This window comes from Eretmochelys imbricata, chromosome 2 (assembly GCF_965152235.1).
Source record: "Eretmochelys imbricata isolate rEreImb1 chromosome 2, rEreImb1.hap1, whole genome shotgun sequence".
NCBI lineage: Eukaryota > Metazoa > Chordata > Testudines > Cheloniidae > Eretmochelys > Eretmochelys imbricata.
In genome coordinates this window covers 482,654-498,373 of record NC_135573.1, presented here as the reverse complement: position 1 = coordinate 498,373, position 15,720 = coordinate 482,654, and the positions used below count along the sequence as shown (strand labels likewise).

The 15,720-nt window shown below is 48.4% G+C and overlaps 1 protein-coding gene across 18 annotated transcripts in view; it reads left to right on the top strand.

Moving 5' to 3' along the window:
* Positions 1-15,720, top strand: part of SCRIB (scribble planar cell polarity protein) — a 238,448-nt gene that overhangs the window by 196,272 nt on the left and 26,456 nt on the right. For 16 of the 18 annotated variants that reach the window (XM_077809562.1, XM_077809575.1, XM_077809561.1 and 13 more), the window contains 3 exons: positions 7,706-7,870; positions 8,608-8,747; positions 9,160-9,197. In XM_077809562.1, the coding sequence (XP_077665688.1) occupies positions 7,706-7,870; positions 8,608-8,747; positions 9,160-9,197 (343 nt within the window). Of the gene's footprint in view, positions 1-7,705; positions 7,871-8,607; positions 8,748-9,159; positions 9,198-10,163; positions 10,239-15,720 lie in introns of all 18 variants that reach the window. The other 2 variants (XM_077809563.1, XM_077809569.1) reach the window with 2 other exon arrangements.

Below are 15,720 nucleotides of genomic sequence, written 5' to 3'. Positions count from 1 at the left end.
TAAATATCTTGCGATGCCAGCTACGAAAGTGCCATATGAATGCCTGTTCTCACTTTCAGGTGACATTGTAAACAAGAAGCATGCAGCATTATCTCCTGCAAATGTAAACAAACTTATTTGTCTTAGCAATTAGCTGAAAAAGAAGTAGGACTGAGTGGACTTATAGGCTCTAAAGTTTTACATTGGTTTATTTTTGAATGCAGTTATTTTTTGTACATAATTGTACATTTGTAAGTTCAACTTTCATGATAAAGAGATTGCAATACCGTACTTGTATTAGGTGAATTGAAAAATACTATTTCTTTTTTACAGTGCAAATATTTGCAATCAAAAATAAATATAAAGTGAGCACTGTACACTTTGTATTCTGTGTTATCATTGAAATCGATACATTTGAAAATGTAGAAAACATCCACAAATATTTAAATAAATGGTATTCTATTATTCTTTAACAGCACAATTAATTGCTATTAATTTTTTTAATTCTTTGACAGCCCTAGTTTAGATTAAAAGTAAAACAAGTTTATTAACAAAAGGAGAGAGGATTTTAAGTAAGTTCAGTGTAAAGGATAGAGTCAGAAATGGTAACAAGCAAATACAAATGAGAAATGCTTTTTAGAGACTAAAATTTAACAAGACTACAGTCTTGGTTCAGGGTAGGCTTCTCATCACATTGCTTTCCAGCAAGATGGCTGATCAAGCCCACTTGTCAGGATCTCCCAAAAAATCCAAAGTCCTTGGTTTCTTTGTGTTCTTAGGCAAAAGATAACTTGGGATTCTTTGCCCCTTTCTTTTATAGTCCAGTGAACTTTTGAAATGGATTCTTCTGAAGGTTATCCCTCAAAGTAAAGTTCATTCAAGCAGTGAGGAAGGTGACATGCAGTCTGGCGGTGAAGGAAGCTCCATGCTGGTTTCTTCCCCTGCTACTTTTTGGTAAAATGCAAATTGATCAGTTTCCTGTAATCTCCTCCCCGAATATGATGCTGAGTGGTGTCTCCTCCCCTAGTTGGCTTGATGCTCCTGTTTACATTCTAAGTAAATGGGATTCCCACTGTCTCTTAATGTACCCCTGTACCTCTGGATCCCCCTTGTCCATGTGGACAAGGGGGATCCAGTGGACATAGTGTACTTAGATTTCCAGAAAGCCTTTGACAAGGTCCCTCATCAAAGGCTCTTACATAAATTAAGTTGGCATGGGATAAGAGGGAACATCCTTTCATGGACTGAGAACTGGTTAAAAGACAGGGAACAGAGGGTAGGAATAAATGGTAAATTTTCAGAATGGAGAGGGGGTAGTGGTGTTCCCCAAGGGTCAGTCCTAGGACCAATCCTATTCAACTTATTCATAAATGATCTGGAGAAAGGGGTAAAAAGTGAGGTGGTAAATACTATTACAAATAATATTGTAGACAATACTAAACCACTCAAGATAGTTAAGACCAAAGCAGACCGTGAAGAACTTCAAAAAGATCTCACAAAACTAAGTGATTGGGCAACAAAATGGCAAATGAAATTTAATGTGGATAAATGTAAAGTAATGCACATTGGAAAAAATAACCCCAACTATAAATACAATAGGATGGGGACTAATTTAGCTACAACTAATCAGGAAAGAGATCTTGGAGTCATCGTGAATAGTTCTCTGAAGATGTCCACGCAGTGTGCAACGGCAGTCAAAAAAGCAAACGGAATGTTAGGAATCATTAAAAAAGGGATAGAGAATAAGACGGAGAATATCTTATTGCCCTTATATAAATCCTTGGTACGCCCACATCTTGAATACTGTGTACAGATGTGGTCCCCTCATCTCAAAAAAGATATACAGGCATTAGAAAAGGTTCAGAGAAGGGAAACTAAAATCATAGAATCATAGAATATCAGGGTTGGAAGGGACCCCTGAAGGTCATCTAGTCCAACCCCCTGCTCGAAGCAGGACCAATTCCCAGTTAAATCATCCCAGCCAGGGCTTTGTCAAGCCTGACCTTAAAAACTTCCAAGGAAGGAGATTCCACCACCTCCCTAGGCAACGCATTCCAGTGTTTCACCACCCTCTTAGTGAAAAAGTTTTTCCTAATATCCAATCTAAACCTCCCCCACTGCAACTTGAGACCATTACTCCTCGTTCTGTCATCTGCTACCATTGAGAACAGTCTAGAGCCATCCTCTTTGGAACCCCCTTTCAGGTAGTTGAAAGCAGCTATCAAATCCCCCCTCATTCTTCTCTTCTGCAGGCTAAACAATCCCAGCTCCCTCAGCCTCTCCTCATAAGTCATGTGTTCTAGACCCCTAATCATTTTTGTTGCCCTTCGCTGGACTCTCTCCAATTTATCCACATCCTTCTTGTAGTGTGGGGCCCAAAACTGGACACAGTACTCCAGATGAGGCCTCACCAATGTCGAATAGAGGGGGACGATCACGTCCCTCGATCTGCTCGCTATGCCCCTACTTATACATCCCAAAATGCCATTGGCCTTCTTGGCAACAAGGGCACACTGTTGACTCATATCCAGCTTCTCGTCCACTGTCACCCCTAGGTCCTTTTCCGCAGAACTGCTACCTAGCCATTCGGTCCCTAGTCTGTAGCGGTGCATTGGATTCTTCCGTCCTAAGTGCAGGACCCTGCATTTATCCTTATTGAACCTCATCAGATTTCTTTTGGCCCAATCCTCCAATTTGTCTAGGTCCTTCTGTATCCTATCCCTCCCCTCCAGCGTATCTACCACTCCTCCCAGTTTAGTATCGTCCGCAAATTTGCTGAGAGTGCAATCCACACCATCCTCCAGATCATTTATGAAGATATTGAACAAAACCGGCCCCAGGACCGACCCCTGGGGCACTCCACTTGACACCGGCTGTCAACTAGACATGGAGCCATTGATCACTACCCGTTGAGCCCGACAATCTAGCCAGCTTTCTACCCACCTTATAGTGCATTCATCCAGCCCATACTTCCTTAACTTGCTGACAAGAATACTGTGGGAGACCGTGTCAAAAGCTTTGCTAAAGTCAAGAAACAATACATCCACTGCTTTCCCTTCATCCACAGAACCAGTAATCTCATGATAAAAGGCGATTAGATTAGTCAGGCATGACCTTCCCTTGGTGAATCCATGCTGGCTGTTCCTGATCACTTTCCTCTCATGCAAGTACTTCAAGATTGATTCTTTGAGGACCTGCTCCATGATTTTTCATGAAAATGATGAGGGGTTTGGAACAGGTCCCATAGGAGGAGAGATTAAAGAGACTAGGACTTTTCAGTATGGAAAAGAGGAGAAATGATAGAGGTGTATAAAATCATGAGTGGTGTGGAGAAAGTGAATAAGGAAAAGTTATTTACTTGTTCCCATAATATAAGAACTAGGGGCCACCAAATGAAATTAATGGGCAGCAGGTTTAAAACAAATAAAAGGAAGTTCTTCTTCATACAGCACACAGTCAACCTGTGGAACTCCTTGCCTGAGGAAGTTGTGAAGGCTAGGACTATAACAGGGTTTAAAAGAGAACTGGATAAATTCATGGAGGTTAAGTCCATTAATAGCTATGAGCCAGGATGGGTAAGGAATGGTGTCCGTAGCGTCTGTTTGTCAGAGGGTGGGGATGGATGGCAGGAGAGAGATCACTTGATCATTCTCTGTTAGGTTCACTCCCTCCGGGGCACCTGGCATTGGCCACTGTCGGCAGACAGGATGCTGGGCTGGACGGACCTTTGGTCTGACCCAGTCTGGCCGTTCTTATGTTCTTACCTTGGAAATAACTTCCGGATGGCAGAACCACATTCCTTTTACTAAGGTGGAGTATCTTTAGCCCTGCCTGGCAGACACACTTTGATAACATAATTTCCAATATGTCTGTAATTTTGAATTTGTCCTCTGAACATATAACATGCAATAATATTAATGATCAGTATGATATTAGCTTTCTGTTGATATCTTTCAAGACACTTTTTAGATACAGGTTATGACAGTAGTGAGTTGGGGTACTCTGAGCTGAAATGTAGGACCAAATATCAGTGACCCTCTTGTATTGGGATGGTGTTGGGGTCAGTCCATTCCATTCCAAGTCCCATTCAAAGAACAAGGAGTCTGACACACAGCAAATTCCCCAGACTCGAAGGCACTACGTACATCTTTCAAGGAGATTTAACATATCAAGAATGTAAATTTGTATCCACCTAGCATAGCTGGGCCTGTTTGCAGTAAAGATGGATGGAAGGGTGGCATGCTGTGTCTGTAGGTGAAGTTTCCAATCATCCCCTTGCTCTACATGGATATTAGAAGTAGTATCTGCATAACCTGGAGAAAATGATCCCAGAACTTCAATGTATGAGACCGGCTACACCCCCATGCCTAACGTTCCTCCAGCAGCAGGAGCACATGCTGAGTTATAGCATCATCAAGCTCTCTAATGACATTGTAAGGACTCAGTGTCTTCGGACTCTAACATCTTTTGAGTGTCAAACGTTTGCCAGACAGATGCTGGAATTATATATAAATGATGTAGAATCCATGAAGGTTTAGTATGTCAATTACATTTTGAGACCCAGATTCATGGTGTAGCTGTGCAGGATGACAAAAACCAGTACACATCTTTGAATACATTGTCGTTTGGTAGCTTTGACCAGTAAACACCACATTTAGGTGTTGAAATTAACTCTACAGTAAAAACTGTAGTCGTAGTCATATTGCCATGTTTCTCAAAAAGAAAAGGAGTACTTGTGGCACCTTAGAGACTAACCAATTTATTTGAGCGTAAGCTTTCGTGAGCTACAGCTCACTTCATCGGATGCATACTGAAACAGTATGCATCCGATGAAGTGAGCTGTAGCTCACGAAAGCTTATGCTCAAATAAATTGGTTAGTCTCTAAGGTGCCACAAGTACTCCTTTTCTTTTCGCGAATACAGACTAACACGGCTGTTACTCTGAAACCTGCCATGTTTCTGGCACTGTGCAAAAAAGGACATTTTCTCAGTTTGGGTTCCATTATTTCACCTCACATAAAGGCTTACAGCACCACTTGACAACTCCACATCGTACCTCATCTAAACGTATTTAAAATAAGCTTTAAAGTGATATCTGGTGTGGATGTGTATAGGGTGGATACACGAATCTCCAAAAATGTAGCCCTTCTTGAGGAATTGCCACAGGCATACTACACACAGCAATGTAAAAATTAAATGATGGCCGCCAGCACACCCACAAACACATCACACACCTGACCTGACCACCTAGATCAGCACTGAATATTTGTTGAGGCTGTAGTAAAGGTGTGGCATTGCATTGTGAGGGGGATGAATGTGTACTGTGTTTCCTTCTCTGCTGGGAACAGAAGGTAGTTTACTGCAGAGTCTGCCCCTGCACTCAAGGAGCTCTTAACCTAATCCCTTTTAAACACAGTTTTTGTTAGTGGAATATTAATTAATGAAAGGAGATGCCCCTCCTGCAGGGTGGGTGACTAAATACTGCCGAGGGACCTCCCACTCCCAGTACTCTATTTCTTGGACCTAAACTGTCAGCCCTAAGGCTGCATTAACAGTGAATGCTTTATTTGGAAAATAACCACTGGGCATTGCATCATTCCCCTCTTATTGGGAAGTAGCCAGTGGGTATAATGCAGTGCCATCCCCAACACCCAATGCTCAGCACAAAACTTCCTAAGTCTGTGGCCTAATGGAAAAGGCATCTGACTTCAGATCAAACGAATGAGTGTTTGGGTGTCTACACTGCATTGTAAACCCAGTCTGTGGGACCTGGGCTTGTGGATTTGCTGTTTCCAAGCCAATGCTTGAGCGTCCACACTGCATTGTAAATCTGGGCTTACAGTTGCTGGCACCCAGGTCTTTTGGCTGTGCTAATGCATCCATACTGCACTACACATACCTTCTGACTTGGGTCTGCAGCTTGAGCTACATTCATACTGTTGATGACAGGGCTTGGACAGAATCACAGGGGGACTTAGGCTGTGACCCATCCCCCAGTAGGGTGTTAGGACCTAGGTCCTGGGTGCTCACTGCCCCAAGTCAGATTGATTTGTGTGTGGCTGGAAGGGGATCTTGGGCTCAAGCCTGAGTCAGATGCCAGGCACTATAGACATTCCCTTTCTAGTTGCTCTGCCCTTTTTGGAAGTCAGACTAGATCTATTGGTCCATTCTGGCCTTAAAACCTATTAATATTTCTGACACTCCTCCATTATCATTGCAATTTCAAGGGACTCTTGACTCAGAAAATTCCCACATTCTTTCTCCAGCTTTCCCCAGAGCTGTTACATAGCATTTCAGTTCCACAGCATTCTTGGGGGTTTGGCTGCCAATTAAAGGCCCTGCTTGCTCTGGGTTTAAAGACCCTTGAGGTGGAGTATGTCCTTGTCTGCTTGCTACCTCTCCATGGCTGTGTCTGCACTGACAAAGAGCATGTAATTCACCACATTTTAGCTCCCCCCCCAGAATGAGATGACATGGCGCCACCACAGACACCTGAGCTCAGTCTGCTCTGCAGCTTCCTCTGTTCCTACCACAAAAGGCGGTGCACTTCTGGAGAACCACGTCTCCTCTGTTTGCTAGAGCTGGCTCAGTCCTAGGTGCAGTGTAACAGTGATCAGGGGCCAGAGCTCAGGTCTCCCTCCAAGGGGATCCCCATGTACAACTCCATGAGCTGCTTGGTAGACGGAGGTTTAGGTTGCCCTTCAGTCTCACTGTATTCCTTATATTGCACAATGCAAATTGTATCACTTTCTGTCTAATCTTCTGTCTTCTGCTTCTTTCCAGTTGTCTGATGTGTGTCCCCCACCACCACCCACCCTGCTGGGCCTTCCCCCACACCCTCTGCCATCAGTGCCCTGTTAGGACACACACCCATACCCACATGCTGGTCCCTGGGCCCTGCTGGGACATGAGCACCCCTGGACTCCTCCGCTTGTGTACCCTGTGAGGCCCGACCCCTCCAATCACTGCCATGTGTCTCCTGTCAGGACACCCCCACACACCTACATTGGCACGCATGTCTAGGAAGGGTGTGTTTGAAAGGCCACGGGCACATGCCAGTGGGGGAGAAGTGTGTCCACAAGGGAGCGAAACACATCTTGTGAATCCCTCCACTGCTCTGCAGTGCACACATGCCCTCTTGTGAACACACTTTTCCCCGATGTGTGCCTATGCCATTTTGGATACACACATCCAGCATATGGCAAACACAGCCCTCCCTTGGGTGCTTGTCCACTGTCTTGGGCCCTCTTCCCTTTCTGACGGGTGCATACAGACACCCTCTCCCCCAGCTCAGCATGCATCCACCCTGTTTGCCTCAATCACCCCCCCACACACACATTTGTGTAAGCACCTTGTCAGTCCCTCCATGTGTCTGTGGTGCCTGCCATGTCTAGTCCCTCCCACCCAGTGCATACCAGCCAAGGGCAGAAGTCAGAGTCTAACTGCTGGGGCTGGGAAGGGCTGTCCCCATTGGCAGGTTATTCCTGAATTGCACACCAGGGTGTTCCTGCCCCACTCTCTGAAGCAGCTGGTGCTGGCCAGGCTCAGAGATGGGAGCCTGGTCTGATCCTAGCCAATACATGCATCAGCCCTTCACTCCTCCTCTCTCCAGGGTACATTCCAATCTCTTTTTTCTCTCTCTTTGTCTGTCTCTTTCTCTCTCTGTGGTCGACTGCTATGATGTTCATCACCACTATCTTCTCCTCGTCCTCCTCCTCCTCTTCAGATCCTCCACTCTTGAAGACAGTATTAAACAGTACGAGCAGGATCTGGCCAGGAAGCTCTACCAGTCCCGACAGCGGGCACCTGCACCAGGGGCCAGGCCAGCTCAGGTGTCTAGCCCAGTGCAGAGTCACGTCTCAAGAACCCCTGGGTCAGGAAGTCAATCCAGGTGTGCACAGCCCCTGCCCCTCCAGCTGCATGTTCCACAATCCCTATCTGTATTTCTGCCTCGTATTGCAGCCCTCTCTGCTGCTGCTGTAGGAGTGGGGAGAAACGTCCCCCCTCCTGCTGCAGTGTGCTAGCCCTCATTGCCCCCTGGTTCTGCAGGCTGATGGCAGTTATCTAACTAATGAGAGAGAGAGAAGGTCTCCAGCTTGGGGAGCCTCCACTGCCGAGTGCAGAGCCCATCCTGCCATAGTCAGTTCTGAATTTCACAAATGCCAGAAGAGGGGCACTGATGGAGTGTGGGGGAGATCAGAGTGCCTGAAATAGTCCTCATGCCCTTATGGTTTATACCTGCAATTCGCCTCCCCCCTCCTGGCCTGAATGGTTCCCCATCACATCCCCAGGCACCTCTGGAGAGCTCTGCAGCTTCTCACTTGGGTGTGCAGTGCTCGGCTGTGTCTGTCCCAGATTCACACGTGTGTGTGTGTGTCAGGAGGATGTTAATGGCTGATCACAGCAAATTCAGCTGGTTTCTGAATTCTCTCCTACGCTGACTTTCTCTGTCTGCCACAACATATCCTCACCCACTCCAAAGAGGGAACCGGGGAGCCAGTGCTCCATCCCTGCCCTCCGACATTCAGTCCCAGAGCCATGGGCTAGCTGCTGTGTACAGAAGAAGGCATTACCCATAATTCTCTTCAATGATGCTGATGTCCACTTTCTCCCCATCCTCTGAGGCAGGATGAAGTCTCTGGAGCAGGATGCCCTCAAAGCCCAGATGGTGATTGCCAAGTCCAAGGAGGGGAAGAAGCGCAGCACACTGGAACAGCTGGCTGAATCGCCTTCACCTGCTCCCACCCCGTCCCCAACGCTTCCAGAAGGTACTGTATGCCACAGTGTCCTGGGAGGGGTGTTCGCCACATCACTGGGGAGAGAGGCCAACATCTGGGCACTAGCCAGGACTCTTCCAGATGTCCCAGACACAGGCCCACTGAGAGTGAATTCCCCTCTTCTAGGCTGAGAGGGCACTTCTAGGGCTGGGCTGGAATCCTTCAGCCAGGATAGTCCTGGCTTGTATGATACTGACAGAGCCCCACCCCTTTGCCATGTTATTCTCCAGGGAACCCAAGCAGTGGAAACTCAACACCATAGCCCGAGAAACAGGAGAGAGAAATGACTGTGTGTCCGGGAGGCTTGGCATAGCCCTTTATAGCGCTTAGGCATGCTGCCAAAGGGGGAAGGGGTACATAATACATTTCTCACTAACCAGTGCTTCTGCCTCGTCTTTTTCAGATTGCAGCCACAGGAATGTCACTTCACCAGGGAGGCTGGTAGGAGTTGCTGCCACCCCCTCTCTGTCTTGTCTCTAAACCTGGGATGCCCACTGACCCTCCCGCGAGCCAGGGAGGGGAGAATGACCGTATGGCTGGGATGTGGGATCCCCACTCACATACTCATCCCAGACCTGGGGCCATGACACAGGCCATGAGAGTGAGCCACCTGGCCCTGTGTGCTCAGCCATGTCTGTTGCTGAGAGCCCCAGTTTCACAGCTGAGATTTGGTCTCATTTCCCTAGTTTCCCATTTCGCTTGTCTGTGAACCTGTCCCTTTCCCACACATTCCATTTCCATCCCCTCTGCTTCTTCAGTTCAGCTTCTGCGTTTTACCCTCAGCAAGCCTTTCATGCCTGAGACACCTTCTACAAGCTTCACAATACCTGCTCCCAGCTGTTGTGGTTGTTTTCTTTACCTCAGGTGGCCCCAGCTGAGATCAGTGCTGGGCACTGTACGCACACACTGAGAGACAGAGCTCACTGTTTACAAAGACAAGACTGGGGAGAAGGGAACTGAGGCACAGAGAAGAGAAGAGGCTTGCCCACGGTCACATAGTAGAACCAGGAATATATGGAGGTTTAAAATCCTGACCCCAATGAACTCCATGGGAATTTGCCATTGATTTCAGTGGAACCTGGATTTTCCCCAGTTCGGTGCCTGATCCAGTGGACTACCCTGTATATGCCCAGGGTTTTAAGGCACCCCTGTCCTTTGCTGGCCCTGAGCCTCAGAGTATGAAGGATTATATCCCAGAGATGACTTGTTGCAATAGACAATTGTTCATGCAGGTCCTGGTGCCACCTTTCACAGATGAGAAGTGTCACCATTGCCTTTACCCAAACCATTCCTTCTGCCCTTGTCTCCTGATAAGCCTTTCCACAGTGTGCTGCAGCCCTCTGCTTGCTGCTGATCCCTCGCTCACTCTCTCTCTTTCTCTCTCTCTTCTCTTGCTGTCCCTTCCAGTCCATGTCTGAAAAGAAGTTTGACTACCGGGAATTTGCCGCTATTCCTTCTTCCAAACCTGTTCACGAAATTCAGGTATAAGCTGCATGCAGAATTCCTGTCTTCATACAATCGCCAGCTAAGCAATCAGGGTCTGATTCTGGTTGGCTTCCTCTCACCAGAAGCTCTGTTATGTGACTTAGAGGTCTAATAGAGGGTCCCTCAGGGTGGGGATTTGTATTGTGGGTAAAATGTCTTTGGAACATGGCAGAATCATGGTGTATGTCACAGAGTGTGAATCTGGCTCCCCAGCCTGGATCTCACCCCACCTCCTGGGACATCTGGAGACCAGGTCATTAATTCATTGCTCTTAGCAATCATGCCAAAGGGTCTCTGCAGTTCATTCTATGGGTGGAGCTGAGACAAACGGGGCTGCTGATGCAGTCTCCCTGTCTCCCCTGGGATTAAATGGAAGCCTGACTAGGTGACATGCTTCTGGCCTTTGGGAAGAAACTGAGCTGTATTCAACAGAACATGTCTCCCTCACTAATGACCTTGAAGATCTCCCTTCTAAGTAAGAATTATTCATAAAGGATGAATTGTGATGGGTGATGCCAAAGCTTCCCAGGAGTTTTTTCTCCAGCTGACTAGGAATGAAAAGTTCCTCTTGCCTAGTACAGGAGAAGCCTCACAATCTACTGGATGTTTGGGTACAGGACATTGTGCACAACTGGAAGTTGTTGCAGCTGCAGTTTCCATGGAAAACCAGAGAGTTTATGCCAAGCAAAACTCCCATTTACCTTTCCACCGTCTGTTCCCCAGACTCTTTAGCTGAGGCAGCTACTGCAAATGAGAGATCTGGTACCATTCAGCACCTGACAAGGAACCACAGAAACAGAATTATTGAGATAGGAGACTAATCCTTAGAGCCCTTTCCATGCAGGATGCAATGGTGTGGCATGAGTAGTGACCTCCCTCTGAGCTGTAAGAGCAATTCATGAGTTACTCATTTTAGCAATTTCCTGATCCATCAGTTCAAGCTCTTTATTACAAGCAGTCAAATGGGATTGTGGGGAAAATCAATCCAAATAACAAAGAGCTGGATTTTTTTAAAACATTGTGGATTTAAATCATCCATTGTTAGCAATGTTAAAATATCACCACAGACCTCCCAGTGCTTTTAGGGTTACCAAACAGGGGCCTTATGGGCAAAAACCTTGGTGCCAACATCTGACAAACTGTTTGAGTGAGAGACTGTTGACCCTGACATAATTAACAAAGAGCTAAGCACCAGGGAACTAGAACAGAAGAAATACTAGGACAAGAATGCCGAACAGCTATTCCATTGCAAGTAGGAGGAATATTAACTTCAAACCAGAATGTGGCTGACAACCTGCCAAGGAAATAGCTGCACCAGCAGCTCCAATGTCACAAACCCTGAGGGTCAGTCCTACGCAAGGAACTTGAGACATCTCCACAAAGCCAAAGAGGACACTAGAGCTCTGCTTTCTGAGGACCTCCAGAATGCTGCTCACAGAAGGCACAAACCCCTTGCCAGTCACTGGCAGTGAAACATCAGGGACAGCAAACACAGGCTCCATGTGGCAGATCCACCTCAGCAGCTGAACAGACCACTGGAGAGGAACTGAGCCGTGGCCATGTGGTGAGAGAGCCATTGGGCCTCAGAGATAACAGTTCTGGATAGATGTCTGTAGCAGAGAATAATCCTCTAATCCATGCTGTGTTAGGTCATCTCCTCAGCCTCCAGCCTCGGTGTTTCTGTCTGGGTGTGTCATTAACAAGCTTTTTGTCTGGGGTAGCTGATTTGGCTGATATTAGGGTTAATTCACATTTGATTTTCAAAAAGGAAGATGTAACAGTAGCCCCCAGGGATATTACCTTTGTTACCCTGGCCCAGGATGGGGTGGGAGCCAGGAAATGAAGAGTAGTTTCCCAGCACTCATTTATTACAGTGGTATTGAATCTTCAATCAGGAGGCAAAGATCTCAGGCCCAGGAGTCTCACCGTTCATCCCCCAGAGCTAGACTGGCATTGGCAGAGCTCAAGGTAGCTGCTAAGGGTTTGGTCTATACTGTTACCCATGTTATCCCTTAGTTACAATTTTGGCCACTCTCAGATGGTTACTGCTCTGTAGTCTCTAAATGTTTTCATTGTGCACACAGACACAAATCATTATCAGGTCCCTGGGCCAGATGAAGAGAGAGGGACAGAAACTTAAGTGCTGATGCTGGGAAATCACTGCTGAAACAGACTGAATCATTCATAAAACTGTAGGACTGGAAGGGACCTCCGTAGGTCATCTAGTCCAGTCCCCTGAAGTCATGGCAGGACTAAGTGTTATCTAGACCATCCCTGACAGGTGTTTGTCTAACCTGCTCTTAAAAGTCTCCAATGATCGAGATTCCACAACCTCCCTGGGGCAATTTATTCCATTGCTTAACCACTCTGACAGGAAGTTTTTCCTAATGTCCAGCCTAACCCTTGCTGCAGTTTAAGCCCATTGCTTCTTGTCCTACCCGCTGGAGGTTAAGAAAAACAATTTTTTCCTCTCCTCCTTGTAACCACCTTTGACATACTTGAAAACTATTATCATGTCCCCTCTCAGTCTTCTCTTTTCCACACTAAACACACCTAATGTTTTCAGTCTTCCCTCAGAGGTCATGTTTTCTAGACCATGTTTTAATCAGTTTTGTTGCTCTTCTCTGGACTTTCTCCAGTTCGTATACATCTTCCCTGAAATGCGTCACCCAGAACTGGACACAATACTCCAGTTGAGGCCTAATCAGCATGGAGTAGAGCAGAAGAATTACTTCTCATGTCTTGCTTACAACATTCCTGCTAACGCATCCCAGAATGATGTTTGCTTTTTTTTGCAACAGTGTTACACTGTTGAGTTATATTTAGCTGGTGATCCACTGTGACCCCCAGATCCCTTTCCACAGTACTCCCTCCTAGGCAGTCATTTCCCATTTTGTATGAGTGCAACTAATTGTTCTTCTTTGACCGCTTGCTCATGTTGATTCCATTGTAGGTGTTCACGTGCCCACATGCACGGCCGTCAGAGACTTTTGCCTTAGTGATATCTGTGGGGCCGGCTATGGCGCCCTCGGGAGTTCTGTGCTGATGGCTCAGTATATCAAGCACCTCGGCTCTGCACCCTCTCAGTTCCCTCTTACTGCCCATGGTGGTCAGTCGGAGCACTTCTGTCCCTTGCTACACCGAGAGAGTCCACAGCACCTCCGCTGCGTGCAGCAAAGGACCAGGCTAAGGCTCCCCTTGAGGGCAAGCCCACCAGAAAGGCCTCGCACAAATCAGATGTGTGACACGGGTCTCCGGAGCCAAGACAGAGCCAGAGGTCTCTACGTTCTTGGTTGCCACGTCAGCCCAGGTCCCTGGCTAGTCGCTATGAGTCGCCAGCACTGTACTCTCGCTCTCTGTCATCGCGCGGAGGTTCACCCAGGCATCGCTGACCACCCTGGTACCAGTTCTCGTCACACCGTCGGTCACCATCACTGAGACCTCAAGGGCAGTCCGTGACGCAACGCCACTCCCCCTACCCCCAGCACTGGTCAGACTGGTCCCAGAACCGGCCTCCAGCAGCAACATGAGCCTTCAGGCTCAAGCCTCCACAGCCCTGCCCTGGTCACCGTAGGGAGACCACTTCATGGGCTCGGAGGCACCATTTAGTCCCTCGCTCAGGCAGCCTGAGTGGGCTCCAGAAGGCACATTAGCAGCATGGTGCCAAGCTGGCACCAAAGCCAGGGCTGTCGCAGTGGCCGCATTGGAACACATGGAGCGTTCCTGTCATGCCGGTGCCCCACACCTGCCAGCCCTCGGTTGCCGCATCAGACAGGCCACAGGCAGCACCCCCAGCCCCTGCAGCACCGGACTTGGTGCAGGACGTCCCGGCAACCGCCTCAGGTGAGGAGCCAGTACCCACCCCAAGGCCACTGTCCCTGGTGGGCGGAGACACCATCGAGGCCCCTCTGGCCACCCCGTCATCTTCCTCCTCCCCGGACGAAGTGGTAGCGGAACCATCCAGAGCTAGTCCACCGGAAGATTTCTGTGAGAATCAGGATCTGCTCCACAAGGTGGCAGCTAACTTGGGCCTCAAAGTGGAGGAGATGGAGGAGCAGATGGACATGCTTTTTAACGTGTTCTCTGCGTCTGCCCCAACCCAGTTTGCGCTCCCAGTTCACAAAGGGCTCCTGAATATCGCCAAGGCCATCCTCCATCCTGCCAACCTCGAAAAGGGCGGAAACAAGTACTTTGCCCCCCGCAAAGGGGTTCGAATACTTAAATGCTTATCCGCCATCGGGTTCATTGGTGGTGTCAGTGGCCAACGAACGGGACAAACGGGGGTCCACCAGTTCTACCGCTAAGAATAAAGAGGTGAAAAGATGACTTATTCGTCCAAAAGATTTTTTCTACGGCTAGCCTCCAGCTTCAGGTGGCAAATCACCAGGCCGCTACAATTTTAACTTGTGGGGCTCTCTCCTCAAGTTCAAGGATTCTGTGTCCCAGGAAGCGGCCCAGGAATTCGCCACCCTGGTGAAGGAAGGGACCGTAGCAGCTCGGTCCTCTCTCCAGATGGGTCAGGACGCCGCCAATTCAGCTGCCCAGGAGGTCTTCTCAGCAGTGGTCATACGGCGCAGTTCCTGGCACCAGACCGCCAGCCTGTCACAGGAGATGCAGGCCTTGATCCAGGACCTTCTGTTTGACAGTGTCGGCCTGTTTTCTGATCAAACGGATGCTCGTCTGCACGGCCTAAAGGACACAAAGGCGACCCTCTGTTCCCTGGGGATGCACATGCCTCAGTCGTCTAGGCAGCTGTTCTGGCCTCCCCCACCTCCCAGTCAGTGGCAGCCTCTGCAGGGGCCAACGAGGAAAAGGGACACTGGGTTCAACTGCCGCCGCCCTTCAACGTCCCAATCTCCTGCGGAGCCTGACCCAGCAAAACACCAGGGGAGCCAGAAGCGCTCATTTTGAGGGTGGGCTCGGGAGCGATGCATCAGCCAACTTCCCGGATCCTTCCCGCCCCTTCCTCAACCACCTTTTCTCTTACTGCTTGGCCTGGTCGTGGGTTACCTTGGACCGTTGGGTCCTGGACATAGTGGCTCGGGGCTACACCCTGCAATTTTTGTCCACTCCTCCTTCCTGCCCCCCCCTTCCCTATCCCTCTTCAGGGACCCTTCTCACAAGCAACTCCTCGCTCAGGAGGTTAAGAACCTCCTACACCTCAGGATATGCAAGGAAGAGGATTCTACTCCCGCTACTTCCTAATCCCAAAGGCAAAAGTGGGGCTCAGACCCATCCTGGACCTGCAGGGCCTCAACAAGTCTCTGTTGAAGTGGAAGTTCCACATGGTATCCCTGGCCTCCATCATCCCTTCTCTGGTTCTTGGCGACTGGTAAGCGAATCTTGTCTTAAAAGACGCTTACTTTCATGTCTCTATCTTCCAGGGGAACAGATGTTTCCTGCGCTTTATAGTGGCAGGGCGCCACTTCCAGTTTACGGCGCTGCCCTTTGGCCTGTCCTCGGCCCCCAGGATGTTCAC